Source organism: Diadema antillarum, unplaced genomic scaffold (assembly GCF_040938485.1).
Source record: "Diadema antillarum isolate AM-2024a unplaced genomic scaffold, OU_Dant_1.0 seq00000798_RagTag, whole genome shotgun sequence".
Lineage (NCBI taxonomy): Eukaryota > Metazoa > Echinodermata > Echinoidea > Diadematoida > Diadematidae > Diadema > Diadema antillarum.
The window spans coordinates 493,736-507,643 of NW_027271682.1; the positions used below are offsets into that span (position 1 = coordinate 493,736).

The 13,908-nt window shown below is 38.7% G+C and overlaps 1 protein-coding gene across 1 annotated transcript in view; it reads right to left on the minus strand.

Annotated features, from left to right (window-relative positions):
- The window catches only part of LOC139739348 (death-associated protein kinase 1-like), a 159,654-nt gene that overhangs the window by 91,417 nt on the left and 54,329 nt on the right, over positions 1-13,908 (minus strand). Inside the window, exon 6 of the mRNA XM_071649965.1 lies at positions 6,274-6,300. Within this exon, the coding sequence (XP_071506066.1) occupies positions 6,274-6,300 (27 nt within the window). The remainder of the gene's footprint in view (positions 1-6,273; positions 6,301-13,908) is intronic.

Below are 13,908 nucleotides of genomic sequence, written 5' to 3' on the forward strand. Positions count from 1 at the left end.
CTATTTCAGGGGTTGGAGCTACAGATAAATAATCCAGAATTCCTGGCGGATAATTAATGACACGTTTTCAAGGATGACAACCGTCACTCCAGGGAGTAGAAGATTGAAGGAGCATCCCATGTCTGATCACAGACCACTCAGCTGAGATGGGTTTGTTGTCATTTTAATACATGACAGACTATGGCTATATCAGTTTCGTACAGGTGGCATGCCATTCTGATTGTATGGACAGGGGATTAACACCAACATGATTACCGTTTCTTTCCACAAACGCATTATGGAAATCACTAGCTTTGACAAGTTTCAAAGTTTAAAGCTATTTTTAAGCACAAAGTACAAGTGTATAGCATAGCAGGACTCCATATAATTATTGAGGGTGCTTCTTGAAGGGGGCGCTTCTTGCAACACTTGCCTAATTCGGTTAGTCAGTGCCTTGACCACTCTTTTACTCTGTGTATGTGCATGCATGCCATGATAGTTATAAAGACCAATGACAATGCACACTTAATGTGAGATGTGATACGCATAATTATGAAGGCTTACAATGAACTCAAATGATACCATAAACTGAAAGGTGTTTTGGTAAGTCTATCTTTTTTGCACATACAACAAATTGTACGTGTATACAGGTCATGATGTCACTCGCCCTTTCACACAGCACTGCTACACTTAATTCTTGACAGACTCATTATCATTTGTGACCCGCTACAACAAAAAGGTCCTAAAGTCGCGGACGGTCGAAGCCGTGAAAATCAAGTTTGAAGTCAGAGCATTAAAATTGGTGAAAACTTACGATTTTCTGATTTTGATATATTATTGGAGTCTAACATGTCTTCTATCATCTGTCGAAATTTTGAAGCAAAATGATGAAAGGAAAGATTAAAAAATAGCGTTTTTCTGAGCCATGTTTTTTTGGCGTTTCAACGAAGCAGAAACTGGTTCGAAAATTTGGATGAGTGCCACAGATAGGTTCCGCCCCTAACAACGACCAGAGTGATCTCATTGGTCAGATTGCTGCTTGCTGCTAACCGAAGCGTGAAGCTCGCACACTGCCCAGTCGAATGGTGCGTGCGGGCGGGGTGCGCTATGCTCAGCCGCTTCTCACATCCTGGTCACTGATTGGTTGGTGAGGAGACCGCCGACGCTGATGTGCTTGAATGAACTCTTCGGGGGTTGCTAGGGCTTACCTTCTATTGTTCAGAGGTGAAAACTAACTTGCGTGTCCCTTGATCGCAATTGCGTCGAAAGGAAGACTTTTAGGGCGCTTTTCTCGAAACAGTGATTTTCCAGACGTCTCGACATGCTCTCTTTTAAACATCGATATCTCCGCAGCCAATTATTTTTATAAAATGTGTTATATATCAATTTAAAGCGGAAAGATTAGGGGATTATATCATGCAATTTTCAAATAATCGACCTCGCCCAACTTTAGGATCATTTTGTTGTAGCGGGTCACATTTGTTCTTCTCCCTTACCTTCTTTCAGATAATATGTTAAGAGATGAAGAGGAAGAACCATCGGACTAGTCAGATGTCATAAAAACTCTTCAGGTAATACAAGCAAGGAGTTCGGTAACTGCTATCATTTTCTCTGAAATGTCAATAGCGCATTATGTACATTTTACATTTCATAGTTACCAGGAATTTTTATTGGACCTCATAGAGGGTTATGCAAATAATTGGTGACGTAGGGAAATAAACATCTATGTAGTGGCACATATACATGTACTTCCTTTCATTCTAACGGATCATTGTTGAAGAAAGATTTTGGATAACTCTGACTACACACACACACACACACACACACACACACACACACACACACACACACACATACACACACACACACACACACACACACACACACACACAAAATGTGCACTCACAACGGAAGTTTGTAAGCACATAAAAGCTGTAGCTTCAGCATTGTTAATTAAGAACATGAGACCTTTGAACATTATGCTACATAATTCTTGCATCTGGTCCTGTTTTTAATATCCTGTGAATGCAAAGTTAATCTGTGCTTTGAGATCAACAATACTAATTTATGCTTGCCACATAAAAAAGGGGGAAAAATCACACACTTTGAATTGATATGAAGGTACAATAGATATAGTATAAGGACATACCACAATCAATTTCAAACAAGTCCTTTGCAGTAGTCAATTGACCCTATCTAAAAATCTTGATATATACTTTTTGAAGAACAATGCCACCCTTGTTCATAGTTTCCAAGTAAATATAAATTGTTTATCATATCAGAGTGCAGATATTCTACCACATAAATAGCCCCTGTTTTTTTTTTTTTTTCTTTTTTTTTTTTTTTTTTTTTTTTTTGAGGGGGGGCTTTTGTAAAGCTACCAATTTTGATGTGACCCACTGTATTTAAAAACATTGTATGAGCATCTTTGGTGGCATGTACATGCCATATGGGCAGAAGACAGGAAATGCGTTAGGTCACATGAAGAATACACTGCTGTAAGGTGGCTGGCATTTTGTGACAAAAACTCATATCTCGCGATAGTATTTCATGCAAAGTTTGAAATACCTCCCTAAATGCCATGGTTTGCTGTGTATTTGCACTCACATTACAAAATACTGCACAAAACAATTCACTACACATGGGTCTATTGTAATATCAGGAGTATGCAGAGCTATACAAGATTCAGAGCAAAACACTATCTTATCCAATCGACATTTCAAAATGTAAAGAGATTGCATACTAACCCCTAAGGACTGTCTGGGGAAAGTATTATTCCATCGCAACTTTTACCAAGTTGAGTTTATAGGGGAAAGAATATCTTAACAAAATAAGGACACAACAAAAAACATAAATCCTCATCCTAAGTAACCCTAGTAGTCTCGCACAGACTTAATTAGGAAAGGGGCTCAGGCTCATTTTGACTGGGTCTTAGGGAGGCGTAACTGGATTACACGAGAGGCGGTGGGTATTACATTGGATTAGCTGAAACCATAAGGCAGCGGCTTGTCTGTGGTTTGGCGCGGAGCGAGGGATGGAATGATTGAATGCACGACGCATCAACGCCATACACTTATTAAAGGGCTCGCCATACACTTATTAAAGGGTTCGCCATACACTTATTAAAGGGTTCACCACGCACAACGGGTACGTATTTATTTCAATCTTTGAAGCTAGATCTCATTACTTCAGAACCAAAAAAGGATAAGCTCTTGAAAAGCTTAGGAATTTCCACAAAACCCATTTTGTAATTGAACTAAGATTCAGTCAATCATTGTAGAACAGACTTATGGAGGGAGTAACAATACACATTCATCACTAAACTGTTGGAATGTCAATTTACAAATGTAGCATTACTTGGACGAATCATGATTTGCGAATAGGGCCTTCATCTGAACATGTAAATGGCTTGTATTAAACTCCAACTAAATTTGCCTGCACAGGTTTGGTATCAAAATGTGCAGATGCAAAATCATACTATAAACAACTATTAAAGTCCTTTTTAGAATATGCATAGTGTACATTTTCCTAAATGTACAACAGCTTCATGGACAAAGTAATGTGAATATATTAGTTGCTATCAATGAGCTTATTGGCTAGTATTTGTTTATGTGTTTGTTAAGCACAAAAAAAAACTTGCAATATCAATGTCACTAGTTCACAATTTATCATTTTTTAAAATCTAACTTTTCTGACAAAAAAGAGTCTTTCTAATACCTTTCTGAAGTGCAATTGTACAAGAAAAAAGATCTGAATATTCCCCTTACCACATCTTCATATCATATTTACCTCCGCCAAGGGAGGAGTTTATGTTTTCGTTACCGCTGGTTTGTTAGTTAGTTTGTTTGTCCATGTGCAAACTCAAAAAGTGGATAACGGATTTGGATGAAACTTACAGGAAAGGTTGAGAATGACACAAGTAACAGATGATTAAATTTTGGTAGTCATCCGAGAATTTTTTTTGGAATTTATGAAGGATTTTTGATATTTTGGCAGGTAGGGTCAATGAACTTGGGAGTTCAAGCTGCGCATTATTGAGGTAAACATACGCACACTACAATGCGTGCTCCACTTTCTGCTAGGGCGAGGCGCGCCGCGCAGCTGAGGGTTTATGACGTAACAAAGGCTTCCATATTGGAAAATTAGGCAATTTTCAGCATGTATACCTATGGGTGGAAATCGATCTCTATGGAAGAGCCCAAAGAGCTTTTCCCCAGTGGTGGAGAGGAGAAAAATCTCTTTGGGAAGAGCAAGATCATCGGTAGAAAGTAGCTGCTTGGTGGAGGCGGTCTGCGCTCTCAGAGTGCTTTTCTAGTTTCATAAATATCATAATGTTAAAAATACTATAATTGAATGAATGCAGCCAGCAGTGCAGGTTGCAGGTATGCAGACAGGCAAAACATCAGCCCGAGGATATTCAGTCACATGACCACTGCTCGTTTTCAGCCGGTCAGTGAGATTAGCCCCTTCTATCCTTTCATGGTCACATCACGTGACGTGCTTTGATGACGAAAGTAGAAACAAAAGGAGGGGCGAGAAAACTCTCACTATCTGAGCAGGAAACATCCTCATATCACTGTCAACCTTGTCTCACATTGCTTAAGATCTTAGTCACTGAAATCTGACCATGCGGTGACAAGTTGGCCTCAAATGTTCGTCTTACTACACCTTGCTCAGGATTAAGTGTTTCCCCCCCCCCCTCTAAATTTCTCTCTAAAGAAAAGAAAGGGTCCAAAAAAAAAAACTTTGTTGCTAACTTCAATCTTCTAAATTGTGTTGCCAAATTGCAGGATTAGCTACAAATGTAGGAATGCAGTGATTTGAGGCTTTTGATAACTCTGCAGCTGAAATATGCAATGTAATGGTATATGACCCAAATATGGCTCACATGGATAAGAAGATTTTATTTTACTTCATGATATACACACAATGAATGCTAGATAATATGATTTAACCCCCCACCCCCCCCCCCCCCCCCCCCCAAAAAAAAAAAAAAAAATCTGTTTGGGTGGAGGGGGGGGGGGGACAAGAAAGAAAGGTTAATGTAGCCATACAGACAAACATATTACATAAATTAAGAGCACATTGTGCAACGGTATGTCCATTGCACTACAGAGTAATTGATGAAGTCCTTGATGAAGACTACTGTCACTACAAATAACTGTCCACAGTCAAAGCCTGAAAGAGAGGCTAGCCAGATCTTATCATCTTTTATTCATGACACTCAGCAACCTTCCCTTGCCACATGAATCAAGACATGACTGCAAAACCCTTTGTTCACATTAAAAAAAAGAATACTCACATTGCATGAATTACTTGACAAAAAAAAATAAATATAAAAGTTATTTCAGTACATTCACCACAGTTACACTTTGTTTGTGAGAAATCATGTGTATCCAAGCCATAAGTCTTCCATGGTCTGCTGATCTAACTCACCCTCCACCTTTCTTTGTATAACTCTTCATTAAAGGGATGGTACAGTATTGGTGGATATGAGAATTGAGCTTTTAACTTTTTGCGAGATACCAAGAAAACACTTATGAAATAGTACAGAGCATACCATTTTAAGAGGAATTCAAAGTTCATTTGATGAAAATCGGGTTTGGAATGACTGAAACATCCATAAAACAAAGTAAAACAAAGCGATCGTAATAAAGTGTGGGTCCCACACTTTATTAGAATCGCTCTGTTTTGGATATCTCAGCCATTTCAAAAACAATTTTCATCAAATAAACGTTGAATTCCTCATGGAGTTACATGCTCTTTCATATTTCATAAGAGGTTTCTTATTATCTCACCAAAAAATGTTAGAAACCTGAAATTAGGTCTCAACCAAAACTGTACAATCCCTTTAATTCTTGACAATAAGTTTTAACAAATGTGCATAAGAAAGGACCATTCACTGTCAGATGGGTGTGGAAGTGAGCTGTTGTATAAATCTTTCATGCATGGATGCATTTCACTGCTAAAGCTGCATACAATTTGCACAGAAATTGCTTTAAAATGGCTAAATTTGTTTTTCAAGTTCACTGGGCTAAAACTCAAACATTTAAAAACATTCAAGCCCAGTTGTTTATGGTTTAGGTGATACACATAACAGGAACCGAGTGCATCTGATAAAGTGGGAATTTGTGGGAACAGCTTTTAAAAAAATGTAGTCATCATGGTACTGTGCCATTCAAACCTACATTGCAGTTTGAAAGCCCTGGTTATGTTTGCTAGTACCACAATGATCCACATTAGAAATATGTATTTTACTAAAAAATGGTAAAATAGAAAAAAAATAATACTTACAATATATATGTGATAACTCCAATGGCCCTGTTTGAGAAATAAAAAAGAGAAGGAAAAGATACAAGCATTTGAAAGACAATTTACAGAACGCAATTGAATATTTCATAAATTCACTTTTAACCTCCACTCTCTCCCCTCATCCCTCCCTCCCCTTCCCTAAGACCACCCTCTCCTCCCCTCCATCTTCCCCTCACCCTTCTCCCTCCCTAACTTTTCCTTTTCTACTAGTAATCCTTTTCCTCTACAACTGCATCTCCTTCTCTCTCCCTACCCCAGCTTTTTTCCCCTCTACTCTTCCACTCCCCACTTTCCACTTTCCCCTCCCTCTCTCCATACGCCTCCTTTTTCCTTTACCCCTATCTCTCCATCAAGACTCCCTAAAACTCCCAACCCCCACCCCAGTATATCAGGTTCACCTGCTACCAATCCTTACCCTCCCCTACCCCTTTCCTTTACATTTTGATGCTATGATTTGAGGCTAACCGCTCTGGCCACCTGTCTGGTGTCGTGTGAGATCACAGCTCGTCACCTCCAATTACCCTAGCGTCAATTAATATCCCATGCTTTACACGTCAATGGCCAGATATTTGATACAAAATTTGGACTGGAATTTGAGAACAATTAGCTCTGATGGCTGTGAAATGTCAAGCAGAAAAGGATAATGATAAACACAAAAATGGTTTAATTTTACCCGACATTCCACTAAGTAGGAAAAAAAAATCTGCTCAGGTCTAGGATATTATCTCTTCCTTCTTATATTCTTCATGAGATGATGTTAGACAATTTCATTCACACTTATGTGTTGCTAAGATTATCAAGAACATACTTATTCATGCAACCAAAATGTGTGATTTGTGCAGGGAGAGAATGAAATAAAAAAAGAAAATGCATCTTAATTACTGACGAACTGTTGGCATTAATTGCAAAATTAATTAGTGTATAAATGATAAACTAATATTTGCATGTTAAAACCAATACTGAAAATGGAAACATTTTTTTTTTCAGTGGTCCAATTTCAATGAATTTCACATACACACACACACATTGTAGAGTGTATCTCTTCAGAACTTTACTACTTTTTAATTTTGCAGATGAGAACATTCATTACAGCATTCTAATGAGGGTATCTCCCCTAAATCTTTACTGAACTTCAAACATTGGAAGCAAACATATAAATATATAGGACGGTACATGTACCCTTGGCTAAATGGACCTTTAGCGTCCTGATAGGGGTTTCTTTAGCATAAATAAATACACAGGTGACATCAAAAAAAAAAAAAAAAATCATAAAAGCAAACCTGCATACACACCAAGACATGATTATTCAAGTGAAGCTATTCAGACAGGATCCAGCCATTAGAGTCTCACACAGCTTGCGTCTCATTCAGATTCGCATGCTATTCATGCCAATAACCATTTCCTCCACAAACACCAAATCACACAGCCTGCCGGGCACAGCCACAACTGTGGAAACTACCTTCATTCAGGTGATCAAATCAACTTTGCCCCGAACACGGGCGAAAATCAATGCGCCCCGCAGAAAGTCGCGATCTCAGATTGACATTCGGAGGGGATGGCTGAATATAAAAAGGCAGAAAAAATAACGGGAGAACACCACTGGCCTCAGGGGGGACATGTCGGTGTCATTCTACCGTTTTGGATTCACCAAGGAGAACATTAAGGGCTCCAGGTGAAAATCAATGTGCTTAAAGCTGTCAACAGTCACCCCCTGACTTTTCTGGGCTCAGATGTTTGAACAGGAAATCAACGGCTGGAATTCCAAGTTTGGAAGAGAAGAAGAGACTGTTAGATGAGCTGCTCCATACAATGTACCTCCTGCCCTGCAGCAAAATCATTCAGGTTATGTCTTCACAGTGTAGGTATAGAAGTTAAAACAGATTTTGAAAAAAAATGGGGAAATGATGACATCACATGACAGTCAGCACTGGCAATCTTAACCCATCGAGGAAGAACTGATTTTGCTGTAACACACATTTCCCATAGACACCTGCCTGAGTATACAATGTACTTGGAATTAGTCTTCATTGGGTTAAGCCAATTCTCTTACTTTTTGCCAATTAATGAGCTTGTGGGAGCATTAATATAGGCCTGTGTACATGACTTGTGGAGGAAGAGAAGGGAGGTAAAAATGACAGAAGAATGAGATACATGTGTAAGCTCACACATAGAAGGAACAAATGAACGAGAAACATATTTGCTTTTAACCCGTTGAGGATGAGTCCCGAGTATACTCGGGCAGGTGTCTATGGGAAATGTGTATTGCAGCAAAGTCAGTCCATCCTCAAAGGGTTACTGTATACGCCGAATATTTCGCGAGGTTTTTAATTTCGCAAATTTTGCGAGTCGGGTGCTATTCGCGAAATTAAAGACACGCGAAAATATTGACTCTGATCCTGATGTGAATGTTACGTACGCGTGTACATATCTTCGTTCAGTACAGGACTCCACGATCGCATATTTAACCACTCGCGAAATCATCAGGGAATTCCCGATTTATGAAAATGTAGACTCGTGAGATACATGCCGTATAATAGAGAAAGGAAATGGGGGAAGGATATACACAGGAAGATGAAGAGTAGAGATGAGAAGAGAAAATAAACAAGAGACGTGGAGGTTTTTTGCAATTATATTTTTTTTCTCTATGAGGGGACTGCATTCTACAAGCTCTGCCTTTTAGCAGTCCCCTCCATTTCCAGCAATATTGTTTATGCATTTACCACAGTGACGTAACAGTTATTTGTATCTCTGTTGAAAATTTACCTGTACCTCTTTTACAATATTATTATGTTCATCGCATTGTGGTACTGATTTCATGACGTCTGTGTATATGAGCGTTTCTTTGTATCTCTTATTATTTGTTTGTTGGAAGTGAAATAAATCAACTTGAACTTGAACTTGATATGAAAATATTATCTTTAGGGTGAAAAAAAAATGATAGAAGAAAGGGAAGAGAGAGATGCTGGAAAGAAAAGGGAGAAGATGAAGGAAAAAAAGACTTGGAAGACTTCAGAGGAAGAGATGTTGGTAAGAACTGATAGGCAGGTAAGGATGAGATGTTGGTAAGAACTGATAGGCAGGTAAGGATGAGATGTTGGTCAGAACTAATAGGCAGGTAAGGATGAGATGTTGGTAAGAACTGATAGGCAGGTAAGGATGAGATGTTGGTAAGAACTGATAGGCAGGTAAGGATGAGATGTTGGTAAGAACTAATAGGCAGGTAAGGATGAGATGTTGGTAAGAACTGATAGGCAGGTAAGGATGAGATGTTGGTAAGAACTAATAGGCAGGTAAGGATGAGATGTTGGTAAGAACTGATAGGCAGGTAAGGATGAGATGTTGGTAAGAACTAATAGGCAGGTAAGGAAGAGATGTTGGTAAGAACTGATAGGCAGGTAAGGATGAGATGTTGGTAAGAACTGATAGGCAGGTAAGGATGAGATGTTGGTAAGAACTAATAGGCAGGTAAGGATGAGATGTTGGTAAGAACTGATAGGCAGGTAAGGATGAGATGTTGGTAAGAACTAATAGGCAGGTAAGGAAGAGATGTTGGTAAGAACTGATAGGCAGGTAAGGATGAGATGTTGGTAAGAACTGATAGGCAGGTAAGGATGAGATGTTGGTAAGAACTAATAGGCAGGTAAGGATGAAATGTTGGTAAGAACTGATAGGCAGGTAAGGATGAGATGTTGGTAAGAACTAATAGGCAGGTAAGGAAGAGATGTTGGTAAGAACTGATAGGCAGGTAAGGAAGAGATGTTGGTAAGAACTGATAGGCAGGTAAGGATGAGATGTTGGTAAGAACTGATAGGCAGGTAAGGATGAGATGTTGGTAAGAACTGATAGGCAGGTAAGGATGAGATTTGTGAGATGACAGTAAAGGACTTATAATCCGTTGAGCACTAAGTCCTGAGTAAACTCGGGCTGGTGTCTATGAGAAATGTGTGTCCTAGTAAAATCAAACTATCCTCAACAGGTTAAGGGTGAAATGTACTGTCAGACACTACTAACCTTGTTTTTAATTTCAGTCTACATCCCTTGAAACACTTTAGTGCAATATCATCAATGGTAGCTACAATCCTTGAGACATTTTGATCTACTGTTCAAGAGATGGTATAGTTTTGGGTGAGATGGGGGATTAGGACTTCAACTTGTTTTCAAAGATAATTAGAAATCTCTTACAAAATATTCAAGAGCATGCAATTCTAAGGGGTATTCAAACTTTATTTGATGAAAATTGAAATTAAAATGGCTGCAATATCCCAAAACATAGTGAAACAAAGTGGTCCTAATAATGGGTCCCATCTTTCATTACGACTTCTTTGTTTTCGAATTTCTCATCCATTTCAAAATCAATCTTCAGTAACTCTGAATTCCTCTTAGAATTGTATGCTCTTTCATGTTTCATAAATGGTTTCAGTTATCTCACAAAAACTTAAGATCTGAATCCCCAATCTCAACCATAACTATATCATCCCTTTAACTAAAATGGAACACGATGATGAAGTCTGGTGATAAACTCAATACCAGATATGCCAAGTGTAAATGAGTGAAATACTGTTTTCATTGAAATGTCTGAATTGACATGCTATATTAGCACAGTGCAATTACACTTCCACAGTTACACAGCAAGAACATGATCTCAAGTTTAATTCATATTTACACTGTTAAATTTTGTAACCACATCAGTCAATTATGCCATTTGAATTTGAAGAATTAAATTGAAGTTTCCCATTGTTCTACAACAGACAACATCTTTTTTTTTTTCTGAGCAATGGTGCTTTGTGATGTTCAATCAATGCCAGACCAGATGGTTTGAACACTAGAATCCCCAAGAAAACTTCTCCACTGCTGTCTGCAGCACCCCTAGGCACTTGCTCCACATCAGTTACATTTTCAGATTTCCCTCACATCCTGTGCCGGGCCATATAGATCTATAATTAGTTGTCTGGACGTGGGTTTTTTTTTTTCTTCTTCTTCTTCTTTTTCTTCTTACAGGGGTGGATTGAGACCCAAGCAATAAAGGACTCAAATACAAAACAGATTTCAACACCAAGGAAAAAACAGCTCTATGTATTGCTACATGGGTTCATATGCATTATTAGTCAGACCATGGAGCTAAGTGTAGCTCCATAGTCAGACTAGATCATACATGTTTGGTTGAGGCACTATCAAAATCAGTTTGTATCCATTATGGATCTCAAAGAAGTTCAAGCATTTTTTTCCTTTTTTTTAATACTGGAAAGTGAAAATCGAATCTTGTGTTTTAAGAATAAAGTAAATCATACCATAAAACTTTCAGCATTAATCAAGTTAGAGTCAATACAAAATGTGCAAAAATCAATAATCATGTTCTTATTAAACAGGAAGGTACTAAGCAAAACTCTATCAAACCTTATAGGCATTTTGTTTTCATAACAAAGTCAAGAGGTGCAGTAATATCATAAAGCATTGGCAAATGCTTAACTTGGCAAATGCCTCACCTAAGATGCTCTGGACGAAATTTTCTGGAAGTTGTCAGGTGCCTTAACGAGGAATACCATCTTTACCATTTCCATAGAGAATGCCCGGCAAATTCTATCAGTCTCCTAGCAACAATCACCTAAACGTGTGATAATGCGTCATCGGGGCATACGACCCAGTATCAGCTGCCCAGGGTCACACCTAAGAAAGTTGATGGGGCTCTTTATGAAGCGCCGCCACCACCTTCCCTTGCTGTTCATCGATCCATCTTGCCAGGGTGATCAATCCCAACCATGAATGTCGGACTAATTCAGGTCACTTAAGGGCATGCCAACTGTGAGAGCTCTTGTGATGCTGTGCTGTTTTCAATGTCATGAGCCTCTTAAAAGTTGATTATTTTATTACCATCATCATTAGGCATAAAGTCATCATTATCTGTATCATCATTACCACCATCATCATCACCATCATCATAATCATCATCATCATCATCATCACTATCACCAACATGTCATTACCAGTATCATCATCACTATCATCATCATCATCATCACCACTTTCATCATCACCATCATCGCCATCATCGTAACAATCACGATTGTAATCATCATCACCATCATAACAATCATCATGATCATAATAATAATCATCATCATCATTATCATCATCATCATCATCATCATCACTATCACCACTGTTACCAGTATCATCATCACCACTTTCATCACCATCATCATCATATATCACCATCAATATAATCGTCACAATTATTATCATCCTGATAACTGTCATCATCACCATCATCACAATCAACAATATCCCTATCATCACCATCAACATCATCACAATAACCATAGGCATTATCAACACCATCACCACTATCATCATCACCACCAACACCACCAGCATCATTACCCTGTCATCATTTTAAATGCCATTACCATGAGTATCATGAGATACCTACCCTTGCTATAACTACTGCCATCATCTGCAGTCATTTGTTAAATTATTGCATTAGTAGTGGTGTACGGTATGGATGATTGGTCTGTTGTTTCTCTTTACTCCAGTAATCTCTCCCGCACTGTTTCTCCTCAAAATGGCAACACTCACAATGCCTCTATTGTCTCCAGTGCTGGACAATGTGCCCAATTAGGTGTGACCATGTGATTAATTGATTTGTGTTTTCAAAAGATTAGAGCAAATATACTTGCTGAATTTTCTGGAATGTGAAATTTACATTTGATGTAGTGCCATGATTTATACAAAGCACAACAAACTTTGCATATATACAATAAAGCATTATGTTCTGCGGTTGTTTTAGAGCCCAATGGAAAACTGTCTATGCATTGACTGCAATGGGGAAGAGCAGACATAAACACATAATGTGTACATGAAGTACATTAGTCCCCCAAGTGCATCACCCACAACCTCAGAACACCGCGTCAGCCACAGCACCAAAATGTGTCACAGGCGAATTGCCAGAACTGCTCAATTTCTGGATTAGACGGCTTTCGGTGAATACTTCCTCTCACTCAATTACTGTAATCCTTCGCTCTGCCCCGTACCCACAGAGCTTGTTCAGGTCCCTGAATTTACTCCGAACACAGACAAAAAATGGGGGAAATATTTCATTACTCATGACATCCCACATTACGCCAAACTATTCCGTCTTTTATTCTCGTATCGTCCCTTCCTGGGGAGCATCGGCCCGAACAGTTGAGCTTTCGTCCCTAATTTTGGGATCAGCGGAAAGCGCGAGAAGCGCAAATGAGGGATAGAGGACTGAGAATGTGACAGCTCAGAAGCAAGGACAGCTGAAAGATTTTGAGGGAAGAGTCTAGCCATTTCAACTTTGGCAATGTGTTCACACTGAATTAACATCACGCCTTTAGATCATGGCACAACGCTACAATATACATAATCAGCCATCATTGATACTAGAAAAATTATGTCTGCTTAATGCACCGTCGGGTGGTTGATATTGTTTAAAAACCATACCCTACTACACAATGTATACTATATTTCATAACAGTCAGCCCTTGATATGCCTGACCAGCAGTAATTAAGCTTAAGTGACCACCCTGTAAGCTCAAATTACCTTCAGCATTTGATAAAAGCACAGCAAAATGGAAAAAGACTCAGAATAAAGCTTGA